The sequence below is a fragment of the Xyrauchen texanus genome, chromosome 26 (assembly GCF_025860055.1).
Source record: "Xyrauchen texanus isolate HMW12.3.18 chromosome 26, RBS_HiC_50CHRs, whole genome shotgun sequence".
Taxonomy (NCBI): Eukaryota; Metazoa; Chordata; class Actinopteri; order Cypriniformes; family Catostomidae; genus Xyrauchen; species Xyrauchen texanus.
Window position 1 is genome coordinate 27,696,656 of NC_068301.1, and position 17,538 is coordinate 27,714,193.

The 17,538-nt window shown below is 39.1% G+C and overlaps 2 protein-coding genes across 2 annotated transcripts; one reads left to right on the forward strand and one right to left on the reverse strand.

Moving 5' to 3' along the window:
- Positions 1-114: 114 nt before the first annotated feature.
- On the forward strand, positions 115-8,772 carry LOC127620360 (anterior gradient protein 2 homolog). The gene is made up of 8 exons (XM_052093571.1): positions 115-273; positions 445-574; positions 994-1,057; positions 1,222-1,274; positions 1,400-1,476; positions 2,933-2,996; positions 7,409-7,492; positions 7,596-8,772. Exons 2-8 carry the CDS (start codon positions 454-456, stop codon positions 7,643-7,645), a joined length of 513 nt encoding a protein of 170 aa, XP_051949531.1. The 5' UTR covers positions 115-273; positions 445-453; the 3' UTR covers positions 7,646-8,772.
- A 12-nt stretch (positions 8,773-8,784) lies between these two features.
- tspan13b (tetraspanin 13b) lies at positions 8,785-17,021 on the reverse strand. Its single transcript, XM_052093570.1, has 6 exons — positions 16,799-17,021; positions 14,502-14,669; positions 12,140-12,220; positions 11,078-11,191; positions 10,747-10,857; positions 8,785-9,059 (listed from the first exon to the last, which is right to left on the reverse strand). The coding sequence occupies exons 1-6, from the start codon at positions 16,859-16,861 to the stop codon at positions 8,985-8,987; spliced, it is 612 nt and encodes a 203-aa protein (XP_051949530.1). The 5' UTR covers positions 16,862-17,021; the 3' UTR covers positions 8,785-8,984.
- Positions 17,022-17,538: the final 517 nt, after the last annotated feature.

Consider the following 17,538-nt stretch of genomic DNA (forward strand, 5'->3'; position numbering starts at 1 on the left):
GAGAAGCCTAATCACACCTGTCCCCTATCATTTATCATGCCTCTTTGCTGACCTGGCTTTGGCACAGAGTCAAATAAAAGAGTTAATAGGAAGTTTGCTTACTAAATGGGACTGAATTATATTGAATTGCAGAATCACATTCCAGAACAGTAGAGGTTAGGGGCGGAGTCTCGGGTGAGCAGGTGTATAAAGGTACTGCTGGTAAAAGAGAAAGGCAAAAAACGGGACAAGGAGACTTAACCTGAACAAACTCTAAAGGGAACCTGAGAACAGGTAAGAAAACATTAAACAAAAACATCTCTGACATACACAAACTAACCATAAGAATATAAATGGACACAGTGTTTGATATTTCTCAGTAAGCTTCATTATACTGATGTTAGAACCATGCTTTTTCTTAGTTCATTCTAAATAACTCTTTATTGATATATCTTGTTCTTGTAGCTTGTGAAGATGCAGAAAGGGTTGCTGTCTGTACTCTTGGTCCTGGTGGCCTTTTCCACAGCCATGGAAGGGAAGCTAGATAAAACCACTGTAAAGAAAGAGAAGAGAGTTCCTCAGACTCTCTCAAGAGGTGAGTTTCATTCCTGAAAGTTATTATTTTGAGCACCTTTTGCATACTGGCAAAATGATGGTTAAAATGATCTGTAGAGTTATTGTGTTATAGCTCAAAGCACAAGTAATGCCAAGATTATTCGTGCACGTTGTGTTTCTTTCAATAAAAGAGTCTAACAAATGCACACAAAAATGAAAATTCTGTCATCATTTACTCACCCTCATGTTGTTCCAAACCTGTATGACTTTCTTTCTTTTGCGGAACAGAAAACAAGATGAAATACTATCCTTGTCCTCCCTTGTGTACTTTTGTTCCTAAAATCAGATTTGCATGAGTTAAATGGCCTGTGCAACAGAAAGCAGTCATTATGTATGTTAACTACTGATTAAATGTTTGTTTTCAGACTCCAATTTCAATATTCACATTTCTCCTCTTAGGTTGGGGTGACCAGCTGATCTGGGCACAGACGTACGAGGAAGCTCTATTTTGGTCACGCTCCAAGTGAGAAAAGCTCAGATACTTTTCATTATACCATCACCATATAGAATATAGCGTAGACTATGTAATGTTCAAAAGTCTAGTAATTGATTATACTGTATGTGTATAAATGTTTTATCTGCTGATATCTTTCTTGTATAAAATCTGTAACCCCTATTATGATTAAGGAACAAACCACTGATGGTCATTTTTCACTTGGAGGACTGCCCACACAGCCAGGGTAAGGCTTATATTCTGCTTTTATTACAATAAATGTCTGTTTGTCCACTTTGTGATTCAAGAGATCTTGTAGGTGCAAAAATCCCAAGTCGAATCAATGTTTGTCTTATTAATTGATCTCTTTAGCTCTGAAGAATGCCTTTGCTGAGGATAAAGAAATCCAGAATCTGGCCGATGAGGAATTCATCATCTTGAATTTGGTGGTGAGTATACAAATCTATTTATTTTGTTTTATCCCTTTTCTCCCAATTTGGAATGCCCAATTCCTACTACTTAGTGGGTCCTCATGGTGGCGCAGTTACTCGCCTCAATCCAGGTGGTGGAGGACAAGTCTCAGTTGCCTCCGCTTTTGAGACCGTTAATCTGCGCATCTTATCATGTGGCTCGTTGTGCATGACAGGAGACTCACAGCATGTGAAGGCTCATGCTACTATCCGCGATCCACACACAACTTACCACATGCCCCTTTGAGAGCGAGAACTACTAATCGCAACCACGAGGCGTTACCCCATGTGACCCTCCCTAGCAATTTGGTTGTTTAAGAGAGCTGGCTGGAGTCACTCAACACACCCTGGATTCGAACTCGTGACTCAAGGGGTGATAGTCAGCGTCAATACTCGCTGAGCTATTCAGGCCCCCTGAGTATACAAATCTTTCAAGTCCAGAGGCTGTATTAGGAAATGTCCAATAATTAAGGAATCGTTCACCAAAACATTTATATTTTCTCAAAATATACTCACACTCATGCCAACCCAGACGTGTATGACTTTCTTTCTTCTGCAGAACACAAAGATTTTTAGAAGAATATCTCAGCTTTATTGGTCCATATGTGTCAAAAAGCACATTAAGGCATCATAAAACTAATCCATATGACTTCAGGTGTTTAATACGTCTTTTGAAGAGATCCAATCAATTTTGTGTGAGAACTGACCAAAATGTAACTCCTTTTTCTCTATAAATGATGACATCAGCAGTCTCTTTGGCAATCATGTGTTTGTAGACGTGTGTGCATTTAGAGATCAGATCTCCTCTGTGAAAAGTGTGTTTGTAGGTAGGTATGCATCATGGTAGTAGGGAGCAGATACGTGTGGAATCCTCCATTAATTACACTTCCTGGCGCCATATAGCAATCTGTGCATGCATCAGGCACCGGGATGTGTAATCAAGCTTGAAATCATGATTGCCAAGGAGACCGCTCATGTCAAGGTTTAGAATGAAAAAGGAGTTATATTTTAGTCCGTTCTCATCCAAAACTGATTGGATCACTTCAGAAGACATGGATTTAACCACTGGAGTCTTATGGATTAACTTTGTGCTGCCTTTATGTACTTTTTGGAGCTTCAAAGATTTGGTCACCATTCACTTGCATTGTATAAACCTACAGAGCTGAAATATTCTTCTAAAAATCTTAATTTGTATTCAGCAGAAGAAAGAAAATCATACATATCTGGAATGGCGTGAGGGTGAGTAAATGATGAGAAGGATTTCATTTTTGGGTGAACTATCCCTAAGTCTAAAGTTGAAATCTGACACATTCAAGGTTGTAAATGAGATCCTAACAGAAATTGCTATGGTTTCTGTAAAAGGGCTTTAGGTCCGTTTCTGTGTGAATATCTTGCGAATGTATGTAAATTTAACTGGCATTCATGTCATTTGCAGTATGAGACCACAGATAAGCACTTGTCTCCTGATGGCCAGTATGTTCCAAGAATCCTCTTTGTTGGTGAGTGTTTTAATCCTAAGGGATGTTGAGAAACATTCATGACTAATGTTTTTGGTATCACTTTACAATAAGGTTCCATTTGGTAACATTCGTTTACAACATTAGATAACATGAACTAACAATGGACAACTTTTACAGCATTTATTAATCTCGGTTCATTTTAATTTCTGCATTTAGCCTAATAATATATTTTTTTTATTAAAAGTTGCATATGATAATATTAGTTAATGCACTATGAACTAACATTACCTAACAATTGTATTTGTATTAACAAAGATTAAATGCTGTAAAAAATAGGCTATTGACCATTTTTAGTTCATGATACCTAATGCATTAACTAATAATAATAATAATAATAATAATAATAATAATTCCTTGCATTTATATAGCGCTTTTCTAGGCACTCAAAGCGCTTTACATAGTATAGGGGGAATCTCCTCAACCACCACCAGTGTGCAGCATCCACCTGGATGTTATGAATGGAACCTTATTGTAAAGTGTCACCATGATTTAATTTTACAACAAGTTAATAATTAAACATACACTGAAAATATGGGATTCAAAATCTAATTTAAACCTTTAAATAATTTTAGGATCTTCATATTTTTAAAACAAAAAAGTGTTGTCTTAAAATTTATCCGACATAATGAAAATTCTGCACTATTTCTAGGTCACTAATCAAATTTGTGACACTGCATGTTAACTCCTTTGAACAAAAGCAAGCAAACAGGATGCTCTACGTGCACAATGTGAAACCACAAATTGCAAACGTAGATAAATAACGATGTAGAACTGGTTAACAACCACAACATTTCCCCCCCCTCCCACCAAATCCAAGTATGAAATGTGGTTTCAAAGTCCTGAAAGTGTACAGGACGTGCCCTCGCCCTCACTGGACGAGATGTCACAGGGGCCGCTGAAGGTTGTGGGCCCTGGCAGCGATCAGCTACCACTTCCTGTCTGGTGACTGCATCAGGATCCAGATTCTGCGGCAGCAGCATAGGGTCCATGACCATAGGTCGGTTCAGGCTGTCCTCCGTAGCTGAAGGTGTGGGCACTCTTCGAAGGCAGCTGGCATGCCATCGGGACCCATTAGCTAGCTCAAACGTGACCGGCCCTAGCTGCTGAGGGGCTTGGACATGAAAGAGCCCAATTTATTGCTGCAGTGAGGCCGACAGGCTCTGACCCAGTCCTATACTCTGATCTTGGTGGGCTGTGCATGATGTTTGCCATCATAGCTGGCTGTCATGTCACACTGGTAGAAATGTTCACCGGGTGATAAGGTGGTCACAGCCTTGTTAATGTTAGTTACAGTTCTCTGCCGAGCATGAGACTGGTAGGGGACACCCCTGTAGTGGCATGTTGGGTGGAGTGATAATGCAAGTGGGTCTGGGAGAGAGCTACCTTAAAAGGAAAAACCTTGGGCAAGGTGTGCATGTATGTCATTTTTCAGACTTTTATTAAATATTTCCACACCCCCATTAGCCTGGGGATGGTAGTAGGCAGTACGTATATGGGCTATTCCCTTGGCTGCCAGGTAGGATGAAAACTCACTGGAAATGGACTGTGGCTTGTTGCCTGTAGTAATTGCCAGCGGGACCCCCCCCACCGGGAAACGAGCTGCTCCAGAAAATAAATTATTGCAGAGGCTGTAACTGAGACCATATGCACGACCTGAAGCCACTTCGAGTGGAGATCATACACCAGGACTAGGAACTGCTGATGGTGGGGAACAAAGGTGAGTTTCCCACAAATGTCCATCTGGAGATGCTTCCATGGCTTGGAGGGGCAATCGATGCGTTGTATGGGTAATGGGGCTGGAGTTCCAATTTTGCCACTAAGTAGAAACGGTGTGCAGTCACGCACAAGAGCCTCTAACTCTGTCAATTCCCGGCCACCAAACCAAGTATCTGCATCTCTGCTTCAGTTTGCCCCTCCCCACATGACCCTTGTATGTTATTGACAGAAACATGTGCTCGCACTCCGCTGCCCATGCCCAGGGGGCTTCATGTTTGCGCAGCTGTCATAGGGGGCAGTGATTCCAGAATAATGATGTAAGAACTTGAGATATTAAGCGGTCATACCGAGGAAGGATGCAAACTTTACAGCTGAGGCTGGCACTGGGAGGTTTAGGATGGCCTCTACAATGGACAGCAGAGTTGTGATGCCTGAGCTGGACACCTGAAGACCCATTAAGTCTATTGCTGGATCTAAGTACTCAGGCATGCCCGGGAACCCTGCTTGAACAGTGGCCATGTTCTTCTGAAAGCAGCTAGTTGCTGAACTCTGGCCAAACAGAATCCTCTTGAAATGGAACACCCCCATGTGTGCCACAAACAAAGTCAGGTTACTGCTGTATTTCCAATTAATGCTGAGCAGGGGTATCTGTACGTAATCTTGCTTAAGATCCGGCTTCATGAACACCGGAGCTGTGGAAAAGTGTTGTGAGCTCCTCAATTGTTGGAAGTGGGTATTTGTCTTGCACCACTGCCTTATTGTGTCACCGATGGACAACGCACAGACGTATACACCTGACATCTTTTGCACAATTATGAGATTTGAGACCCATGGGGATCAATGGGCTTAATGAGGCTGTGGCAGGGCTGAGGGCGGGGCCGGGTCGTGATCATACACACCCGGTCCCATATTAGGCTAATCAAGCCTCCGAGGTATAAAGGTCGACTGCAGGGTGTCGTGCGGGAGAGAGAGATCGTTAGCGGACATGTTCGTTGTGTGTGTTTATGTTGTCTTTTAAGTTTCTCATTAAAATATTATTTAAATTGAAAAGCTGGTTCTCGCTTCCTCCTTTCCATTGAATACCGTTACAGAGGTCTACTGTCAGCATCCCCTGTAGTTTGACGATGACCTTGTCATGCATGGCGAGAGGCACCATGCGTTGTGGCTGAATAACTGGTGGCGCATCCGGGTTAAGCAGGGATTTGTGGACTAAAGCAGAAAGGTCGCCCAAACCACCGAAGATAGTGGGAAACTGTATCTGCCATGGAGAGTCCACCTGAAGGATAGCTGTTGTCATGCAGCGAAAACCCCAGGCTGATGAACAGGTCTAAACCCAGGATATTAGCACCAGGATATTTGTTGACCAGACATTGTGATGTAGAATGGGAACTCTACCAGACATTTCTGCCCATATTGTACTGGCAGCTTAACTACTCCAGTCAATCCAATGCTGGGTTGGCCATAACCACAGAGCTTCAGAGGTGATGGGTGTAACTCAGAGTCTGAGAAAAATGTATTGTAGATGGCCATATTAAGCAATGACACTTGTCAACGAGCAGCGGAATGCAACAGTCTACAGCTAGTGAGGGCTGTGATGTGTTAAGTGAGCATGAGCTGAGCTTTGACCTGCACCACCTTGCAAAGTAATTGGGCTTACCGCACTGCCTACATTTTCGGCCGATAGCTGGGGATCCTGGGGCATGATGAGTGGACCCACAGTTGCCACACCTCCGTCTTTGTTGACCTGACCGAAGCTGCGTTTGCTGGATGATTACACCAGCAGGCTGGAGCCCCTCATCAGTGACTGCATTTGCAGGTACAGTGGTGATGTCAGAGCTTGTTTTAGCAGCATTATTCACCGCTATTTTAGCTGCACACTGTGTAGCCTCTTCAACTTGGAGCGCAAGAGTGATAGACCTATCCAGAGTATGTTTATCTTCATCAATAAGCAGTCTCTCTCTCTGACTCGTGCGCTGTTTGTTTTTTCAACAAGTTGAAAATTAATTTGCCACTGAGTGCACCAAACGACTCAGCAAGGCTTCTTAAATCAACAATATACTGGCTGTTTGACTCAACCGTCCATTGGCATCTTTGTCTGAATGTTAAATGTTTCAGCAGTACACTACGGGACTTTTAAAATTGTCCCTTTAGTCGTGCAACAGCATCAGCATATGTATTTGTGGTTCTCAGCATCTGGAAGATCTGTATTCCTTCCGCTCCGAGGCAATGTAGGAGAAGTGCATGTTTTCTCTAATTCGGGACTTCATCCAAGTCCACGGCAATGAGGTACTTCTGAAATTACTCATACCAGCGCAATCACGGCACAACAGGTTCACCAGCGTGGAGCACAAATTGCTCAGGAGGAGCTAGAGATAAAGCCATCCTCGTTGCCAGATGTTACATTCAGGAAAAGAAGCAAATCCAACGGTTTAGCGAAATGCATCTTTTACTAAGTAGATACTTCAATAACTCACAAAATATGGTACAACAGCAGAGCATGCGCACCAACATGACTTTACGACAGTATCGTAACAAAAGACATGAACAATGTTAAACCACAAATTACAAACATAGATGTAGAACTGGTTAACAACAACGGGGGACATATTAAATAGGGGTCAACTTTTCACTCAAATTGTTAAGCTGATTTAAAAATCCCATTTCCTGTATCCCAGATCCCTCCATGACTGTTCGAGCTGACATCACTGGCCGCTATTCCAACCGCATGTATGCCTATGAGCCGGCTGACATGAAACTCTGTAAGTCTGACATTCAGAAGGTTTTTGAACAAGTAAACCCAATGACAAAATTATCATACTAACAGTACTGTTGCTAATCATTTATTTGCTTTTGTTTCCACAGTGTTAAGCAACATGCAAAGAGCCTTAAAGTTTTTGAAGACAGAGTTGTGAACACAAAGGCATGGCCTTTTGTCTGCAGAGAGGATATTACTTCCCTGAGGGTTACTTTTATTCTGTCATTGGTTTACTGATGGCCAGAGGAGCACTGTAAAGCCCTGTACAAATGTTAAAACTTGTTCTTTGAATAGATTCAGTTACCTTTAGGATTCCATTTTGATATATTGTATTTCAATGTTTTGTTTTGGGAATAAATTAAGTTGTTCGAAAGCCGGTCCTCATTGTAATGTGTTAAAACAGTGAATTGCAATGTGACTGCCGTGACTAGGTTTTCTATTTAAGAGTCTCCGGCTCATATCCTGGTGGGAGGGGCCTTTGTAACTGGCAACATGTTATCATGAGTCACTGTGCGTTTGACCATGTCAGTTTCTGATTGGTCAGAGGTTGGAGGAAGTTGCTGTCATTAAATACTCACTTGGAAAGGAATTTCAGACAATAAAAGCCTCAACCATAAGCATTGTGGAAGCCTAAAAATAAAATCAGGGAAAGTACAATTGTGTCCTCCAAGTCTTTATTGTTTTCTGTTTTCTTTTCAAACACGTGAGAGCTTAGTTCACAGAACCATTGAGTATAGATTTACATTTCAATGAGGAAACATGCAAGAATCAAAAACCATATTAATCAAGGCAGTAAAACGAGCACACGCACAAACACACAAAATAGGAATAAAATAGGCAGATAAACAATCGTGTAATATGAAATCTGAGATCATTAAACTGTTTTCAAGAAAACATTCTACCATCAACCTTTATTTTCCATGGTTTTGTTTTTGCATACTAATATGAAATCTAATCATAATAATGTGTCTAGGGTTTTTAGGCAAGTGTGTTAATTGGTAGAAAACCAAGTTTATGCATCATCCAGCTGAATATATTGTGTGACAATCAGAATGTAAATATTGTCATGCTCACACACTGTCAGTCTTGATCACTGCAGCTCACGTTAAATACAAATAATAAAACGGCAATCTTATGACTAAATGGTCTTTGTGGTTTAACCAATTAGTGTCTCATGTGCATACTGCATACTGGTATTTGGTGTACTGGTGTAATGTCCTTTGATTAAGAGTATTCTTTAAAAGCAGGATACAGCCTCATAATGTACAGTGCTATCACAATGTACTCTTGAAAAATCAAAAGCATATATATATATATATATATATATATATATATATATATATATATATAGCAGCACAAACACACAGGCTGATCTCCTCTTCAGTAAAAGCAAAAACACACTCTCCTTAAACAAAGCTCCAATAAGAATTCCAGCAGTTAGACAAGTGCTCAGGACAAATCAAGTGAAGTCGTCATGAGAATCGAACCTGGAGAGGTTACAGGAAAGCACTGGGATTCGCCCGCGGGTCCTTTTGGTTTCTGTACCTGTATGTCAGCCAAACGCCCAGGATCTGAAGTACGCAGAACAACAGGAGAGAAACTATAAGGACTATGCTTGACAATGGTGAAAGTTCATATTAAGGCCACATACAAAATTATCAGTTTTAATGGCAGTGTAAAGAGTAGTCTGGCACAGATTAATTGGTAAAACGATATATCGTCTATCTCTACACATGATATCATAAGACAATAAACGGTCTTCTAGAATACAGTGTAAATAAGTGGCCTATGTTTGATTATTCAGCTTTCCACTGTCGATTTTTATGTGAGTTAATATCCACCTCATATTAGTTATTAGTTACACATTCAACAACTCTTGGCTCTGAGACAGTTAATACAGAACAAATTAGACAACCCCAGTGTCTGCAGATGCACTAAACCTAAACTAAACTCATAACTGTATAGGCTTAAAATAGAATATTATGAAATATATTACATATTAAAGGGCTGCAGAATGATACTGTATGGGGGTTCAGGGGTATCTCCAGAGAGAAACTTTTGAAAATGTAAAAGTCTGAATGGACCATTTTTATATTTTCATTAAAGTGAGAAAGACTAGGCTACAAACTAGTAATTGTTTTGTCTTTCATCCTTATCAGAGATAATGAAATCTGAATAATTTCACAAAATTAGAACAGAAATCTATTTGTTTATTATTTAAGGCTTGGGACATGCTGATTAATAAAACTAAATTTAGAAAGAAAAAACTTTATGGTCTAAAGGCGCTCTGGAAACACGCATCTCATGTTTACACACATGTGGGGAAAAGAGGAAGCAGGTGCGGACCGGGACAGGGCATCAGTGAAGCGTGTTTCAGTGCTACAGCGCAGAAAGATCAGATATGATGTAACCGGCGCTGTTGTTTTATCACGCTGCTCACTAGAGACGATGAGAGGGCGTAACCGTCGTCATGATATCTTGCAGTCAAGATGGAATCAATCTGGGATCCGGAATGCAGTGACCTGCGTAGCGGGGGCAATAGCAACTTCATACAGTCTGAGGCTGCGTTTCCACTGACGCAGAAGAAATCATCACAAAACCACTCCCAATTCTAGTGAACCGCTTTCCCCGCGCTGCTGTCAATTTTACAATCCACCTCGCGAGCTTGACGCTCGGCTTCCATAGGAAGGAATTGTAAGCGCTCGCTCACATTCACTCACTACACGCCAGTGGAAACATACGATAAGAAAGCCATACTGCTAGCGTTTTTAGCAACACGCATGTCTAGATGTAGAACACAAGCTAAATTTACTCAAAAGCTTATCGTCGATATCATGGATTTTTTATCACAATAAATATTTATATAGTTTTATCGCCCAGCCCTAATTAAAGGTAAAGTAGGCACTGATGTACTGTTGTGGAGGCAGTCAGATGCAAATGTCTACCCCAGTGTGACATCACAATGTGGAGGAAGTACAGAACGAGTTGTTTTGGTAGCTTGGACTACACAAAAATGCTATTTTTTCAGTGAGGAGGAAGTTTTGATAGTAAAATTACCTTTTAAATGTCAAGGACAATTTGATTCTTTATGTCAGGGCCCCTTTAAATAAAATATATAAATATTAGAAAAGACAGATATCAGAGGAATTTACAACAGGGGCATTTTGCCCAATGCCCTGGTTCATTTCTACCCCAGATCCCACATATGGAGCCTTTAAAAGGGTTTTATGAATGACAGATGACAGATAGGAGGTTGACCTCAGTGAAGCTGAAGAAGAGTCCAATTCCTCCAACGAAGCGCAGCACTTCGCCAGCGTGCTCCTGGATCTTTGCTGCACATGTGGTGCACGTGTTATAATGAAAGCAGGGCTGCACAGGGACAAAAGGCATAGACAGGAATATTGATTTATTATAACAGGACAAATACTGTAATTGCCTAAATAATGTTACACACTAGTGTGCACAATGCTATAAAGTCTAACACATATTTAAAGAAGCATAATGAGTAATACAATAACATGCAAATAAGTAGCTCAGTCATCATCACCCACATAGGGGCAATTTATGTAATTGTGTGTGGGTTAATTACAGCATTACAGCTTCCATTGATATCCATATGAGAGAAGCCACAGCAGTTCAAGGTCTTCTCCACGTCCCTCTGAGTGGTCAGTGAATTATTCCAGCCCACCTCCAACAGGTGATTCTGCAAACAGGGATGAAAACACATGGACTGAGAAAACACAACAAAGTGACAGTGACTCTATTTGAATAAAATATTTGGAGGGATACAGAAGCATCAGGCTTTTTAAAGTAATATTCCGGATTCAATACAAGTTAAGTTTAATTGACAGCATTTGTGGCTTAATTTTCATTACCACAAAATATTTTTTAACTCATCCCTCCTTTTCTTTTAAAAAAGCAAGTGAGTGGGGCCTGGGTAGCTCAGAGAGTATTGACCACCCCTTGAGTCATGAGTTTGAATCCAGGGTGTGTTTAGTGACTCCAGCCAGGTCTCCTCAGCAACCAAATTGGCCCGGTCGCTAGGGAGGGTAGAGTCACATGGGGTAACCTCCTCGTGGTCGTGATTAGGGGTTCTCCCTCTCAGTGGGGCATGTGATAAGTTGTGAGTGGATCGTGGAAAGTAGCATGAGCCTCCCATGCTGGGATACTCCGTGGTGTCATGCACAACAAGCCACCTGATAAGATGCACGGATTGACTGTCTCAGAAGCAGAGGCAACTGAGACTTGTCCTCCTCCACCCGGATTGAGGGGAGTAACCACACCACCATGAGGACCCACTAAGCAGTGGGATTTGGGCATTCCAAATTGGGAGAAAAGGGGATTAAAAAAAAAATACTGTAATTCCAGTGAGGCACTTACAATGTAAATTGTAAGTTAATGTAAATTTACCAAAATTGAGCAAAAAAACAATTCCACAGACTTATACTTAAGGAGGGACTCAAACCCCATTTTAGGTACAAGAATAGCATAAAGAATTAAGGGGTAAGCTCTTTTGACTTGGGCCAGTAAGGAACCACACAGAACATACTAGACGCCAAAACTTACTCAGATCATCAAGCAACCGTAACCGAAGTGATAATTTATATAATACATATATTTATATATAGTGAATCAGAGTAATTACTCTTACCTGCTGGTCTTCATTAATAGCCAAACACGCACTGGATACTGAGAACTGAACTACAAACACCAGAGACAGGATTATCATGTACTATTGTCAGTGAATTAAGGTTTGAAACACAGAAATCAGAATGCAGAAATATAAATAGTGAAATCACAGTACATGAATATTTTTTCACCACTATAGACAGATATAGATAGATATAAATAGATAGACCCCTCAGCAGTGCATTTCCTCTTGTAATTCCATAATAAAGTGCATTACACTATAAACTATGAATAAAAATACAAACCATGATTTATTCCAACTAAGAAATGAGTTATTCTGACATATCTCTCCACAGACTACTAGAATAATCGTACATTACCATCATTACTACCCGGCCTACAGGTTAAGGAAGTGTAGTGATAAATAAGCGTCTTTGTCTCAAATTCATCTTCAGTTGTTATTTGTGTGCATAACAAAAGAGAGACTTTTACAGTACAATAGGTTCACTGATGTACATTCTCATTTGTCATGTTAACAGCACCACTCTATGGTCACAGAGTGAAATGCATTGCAAGAGTAGTAAATATTCCTCTCTCATTTTGAAAAGCAATGAACAAAAACAGGGAATAAAAACAAGAAATGTGAGCATTTCCTAAAGAGCACATCATGTCAATCCGTCCAGCCTTGTTTGTAATACAGGCCTGATAAATGCAAATGAATGTATTATATTTTATTTGGATGAGGCCAGATTTTAAATATATAATTTATACTTGATTAATATTACATACATATAATTATAATATTGTAAAATATACAATATTTATATTATTAAATTACATTCATATAAACATTACTTAGACTGTTTTCTAAAAAATATTTTGAAATCTTAGAAAATCACATTAAAAAAGAAATAATTAAATCTAATTAAAAAAAAAAGAGACTATAATAATTAATAAATCATCATAATCATCATCTGAACAATTATTTGTGTTATTAATAGGCTAAACCATCGGAAATAATTAACAGAAATGTCAAATTTCCATAAATATTACACTGAAATCTTACAGTGAGGTTTACATTGAAAAACCTAGGAAACAACATCCACCCAGAAATTGTTAGTAAATGCAACAGACTATATTTTCAAATAAAGGCTACACCCACTTTTTGGTGGCTTTAATTTGAAATTCTCAAGTAAATCCAAAAACCTTGAAGTCTAATTCGCCATGGGTTTCCTCTGGATTTTCCTCTGAATTTTTATAATGGGGGTTTATAAATGCGTTAAATGAGGTCTATGGTAAACATTACCTGACGATATGTGGACGTTTTGTTCTACAACATAAATTACACAGTCATACCTGAAACTTGAAATTTGAAGCCGTATCGAATTACATACTTTATTTTAAAAACGCACATCACTTTCAAAATACATTTGGTTGTAGAACAAAACATCCATGTATCGTCAAGTAATGTTTACCATGGACCATTTTTACACATAAGTTAAAAACCCATTATGAAACCCATGGCGAATTAGATGTTCGTCTACAAATTGACGTCACGACTAAACAGCTCTATAGTGTACTAGCATTTCAATGCATTTTTAACCTATTAAATCATTCCACGACACACATAGCTTTCCACGGGGAAGCTTAATGCATGCTATGTAGTCTATTAGACATCAAACTTGCTTAAATGGTGATTGAAACAAGATACAGAGCTGCGCACACAGACCTGAACACTTGAGGCACAAAGCATGATGACAGTAACAATCAACAGATACATTTTTTGATTATGAATTTTGTAGTTTTATGTAAAAAAATGACCAAAACGAACATCAAAGTCAACAATAAAAACAGTGTAAATAAACTTGCAAACAGTGAAACCATGCAAGCTCATTAATTATTCAAGCATGCTGGGAACACCAGCATTGAAAAGTTAAGCACAACGTTCCTATGAAATTTACTCAAATTAGCAAATAAATATGACAAGGATTTCTACATTAGAATTAACACATGATTACACATTGTAAAGATAACAAACAATCACAAGTATTATTTACAGCTTAAGCATTAATTATGTTTGAATTGAGCACTAATGTAGAATTTACTTAATATCTTCAGGTTCACTCTTAAACGAACTTATTCAATGAAGTAGGCCTTTTTAATATTTTCTGCTATATTTCCATCACCGCAATATATATATATTTTTTTTTATTGTACACAGTACAGTAAATGTCCAGTGGAGTCTAGGATCATACACGTTGATCTTATTGCATGCACTTAAAAAATTAACATGAATGGAAATTGTTGATTCAAATGCATCATACCTAAACATTAAACAAAGTTGTTGTAGTACACTTTCTATGATTGATTGCAGTAAAGGATACAAAGAACAGCAGAACCTGGTGGTGCTTTATGGCACCAATAAGTCCAGCAAGGGCAACAAAGAACAGAAAGACTCCCACACCGATGATGCCGCCCACCACTTGAAAGCTCGACACCAGCCCAAAACATTTGCCCCAGGCAGCAATGCCAATCATCAGCAAACTCACCATCTGAAGTCAGTAAGACACAAGGAGAAATCATTAGGAAGGGAAACAGGCATAGAGATAGCAAATAGTGTATTGATTGTAAACAACAATAACAGGGTCATTCCAGGGAAACTGAACATTTCAGGATTTTTTTCAAAAGTAACTGATGAACTTCAAGAAATCATATTTCTCCCACCTCAGGGCCAAATTACAAGGGTTATAACACCATAGACATCATTAGAAGGACTACATCACTCTCTTAAATATGATATCAGAAATGTCTAACCACTATTTTTAACAGGGGAAATGGTTTAAACAGAAAGTGAGGGACAAATCCTACATTTTCCCATAAAGGGAAATTAGCATTTGTGGCATAATGTTGATAAGCACACAAATTAATTTCGACTTGTATCTTCTTTTCTTAAAAAAATATATAAAAGCAAAAATCGAGGTTACAGTGAGAGACTTACAATGGAAATGAATGGGGACAATTTTTGGAGGCGTTAAAGCAGAAATGTGAAGCTTATAATTGTATAAAAGCACTTGAATTAAAGGTGCAATATGTAATATATTTACTGTTCTAAAGCATAAAATTATCAAAATATGTTATCAGAGATTTAGGAAACACGCTCAATTGAAATACTGGCTTCTCCGAAAACAATACAGCCAGTTGAAATGACCATTCCGGCCCGGAATTTCTGTTTGTGTTTTGGCCTGTGTGATCCCGCCCACTGCCCATTTCCCAATAGCATTTCGCCACTCCGGGTTGTCAGATTTTAAACAAGTTAGCGGCACAGCGCGCTGAATCCATGGAAGCCAGCAATACTAGCAATCTAGCTAACATTGATGGAGATCTGGTTTATTTGGTTAATAATTTGCAAAAAATAAAAACATTTCAAATGTAAACATAAGATGATCAACTTACAGTTTAAGGCTCGTTGGTTGCCATTTTCAGTTTGCTCGTTCCTGTTGCGTGTCCTTAACCTGGTAACCCACGTGAGCTTCAGTCTGGCGAGGAGGGAGCGGGGAACAATTCTCTCCAATATTTAGAATTTGGACTGCAGTACCCATTTTAAACGCTTGATGTCAATGTGACAGTCTTCTGTTCAAACACTCGTATTATTTGAGATGTAAATTTGGTTAAATTGTCGTTTGTATGGTCGTTTTAGGGTTTACAGTGTTACATCATCACGGCACGGAATTGTAAAATTGGATATAACTTTACACAGAAAAGGTTAGCATGTGATTTATCACACTAAAATCATACTAACACATATATTGTTTATGTCGTGTGGCAATACTTTTGAAACAGCAAGTATTTTAACATTTACGGATTGGCCCCCATTCACTTCCATTGTAACTGCTTCACTGGAACCCACTTTTTTTTTTTTTTTTAAATAAACGAGGGAAAAGTTAAAAAAAAAATAAAAATAACTTGAATTGAATCCGGAATATTCCTTTAATAATCCTATCAGTAGCAGGTCATGGGGACACAAATGGCACCATATCCAGAGTGAATGACCCAACAACATCTGTGATGTGTCACATTAGCAGTAAGATAAGACAAACCTTCAGTCACATAAGGAAATATGATACAGACTAGAAGATATTCATTCACAGAAGTTACCACAAAATTGTCAATTTAAACGGTTTTTTTTCTCCTTCAGATTCAAAATGAGTGAAACTGCAGGTTTTTGTGGCAGACCAAAGTAATAATTTTGGACAGATAGTCTTAAATAGAAATGACCCCACGAGCTTCTGCTTCAACAACCCCTGAAGTAACAAGTGTAAGATCAGCTGATTACAAGGTTTTCTTAGTAATGTAATGGAAAGAGTGCAGATAAGAGCTTAATCAAGACTAATGAGGTAGGATATCTACATAACCAGAACAAAGGCAGGATGTTACGAGGAAATGGGACCCAACTGGGATGTTATTCTACAGCTTGTGTTTGTGTGTCTGTGCACTGGGTGAAACCAGAACCGCTCATCGGCCTCATTCCACACAGACAATCACTCTTAATAATTCATAGGACTGTATTAAACACAAAAACACATATTTTACGACCATTTGTAAAGCAGCTCTTAAAATGATATAATAAAGGCTGATAAAGATGTTCCATATGGTAACTTCCATTCTCGCATTGGTTACTCACAACATAGAGGATGTTGAGCGCGCACAGGGAATTCTTGGAGCAGGTGAATCCAGCGCAGACCATCTTGATTGTTTTGTTCACGACAAACGCTTTCAGTTGTGTAAGTGTATATGTCTGGGAATATTAGTTACATTAAAAGCAAATCAAACAATGTAAGAGAAGAAACTGTTGTTAAGCAACGAGAATATAAGACGCGTGTAGTTCAGATCCATTCACAGTTAACGCTGATGCATGAGAGGTTGCCAGATCCCTTCAAATAAATCCCTCCTTTCCGCTGACGAAGAAAATGAGCTGCTCAGAGCTGCTGGCTTGTATCTAGGTTGCAGAGGCCATGCCCATTTTTTAGCCATATTTACATATGTCAATAAGTATGTCTCGGATGTCAATAAGACATGTCTTTGAGACGTTTATGAAAGCAGAATGTTTGTAAATTTGATATTTTTAAGATGTTTAGCAGATGTTCCTTAGACTGTGATGCTTTCCAGATGACAAGATCTAATACAGACATCTCAGAGACATATTTGTGCTATCTGGGGTTGTACTTTTTTAATTTAATAGAAGCAAATTGACTGCCAATAGTGCCCCCTCAAAAGAAAAAAAAAAGAAAAAAAAGCTGCATAATGCCCCTGGTAGCTAGCCTTCTGATAGTTAAATAACGGAGCAGAAATAGGCATCATTTACGGGTGGGACATGTCCATACCACTTTTTGCCTTTGCCAATTTTGTCACCACCAGCTTTCG

What these genes read in the sequence shown, in the direction of transcription:
- LOC127620360 (XM_052093571.1), top strand. Translation starts at nt 454, where the DNA reads ATGCAGAAAGGGTTGCTGTCTGTACTCTTGGTCCTGGTGGCCTTTTCC. An exon ending in TCATCATCTTGAATTTGGTG is followed by an intron (nt 1,477 to 2,932) that starts GTGAGTATACAA and finishes TGTCATTTGCAG; the next exon opens with TATGAGACCACAGATAAGCA. An exon ending in GCCGGCTGACATGAAACTCT is followed by an intron (nt 7,493 to 7,595) that starts GTAAGTCTGACA and finishes TTGTTTCCACAG; the next exon opens with TGTTAAGCAACATGCAAAGA.
- tspan13b (XM_052093570.1), bottom strand. Translation starts at nt 16,861, where the DNA reads ATGGTCTGCGCTGGATTCACCTGCTCCAAGAATTCCCTGTGCGCGCTC. An exon ending in CGCTCAACATCCTCTATGTT is followed by an intron (nt 14,670 to 16,798) that starts GTGAGTAACCAA and finishes TACTGACTTCAG; the next exon opens with ATGGTGAGTTTGCTGATGAT. An exon ending in CTATTAATGAAGACCAGCAG is followed by an intron (nt 11,192 to 12,139) that starts GTAAGAGTAATT and finishes CCCTGTTTGCAG; the next exon opens with AATCACCTGTTGGAGGTGGG.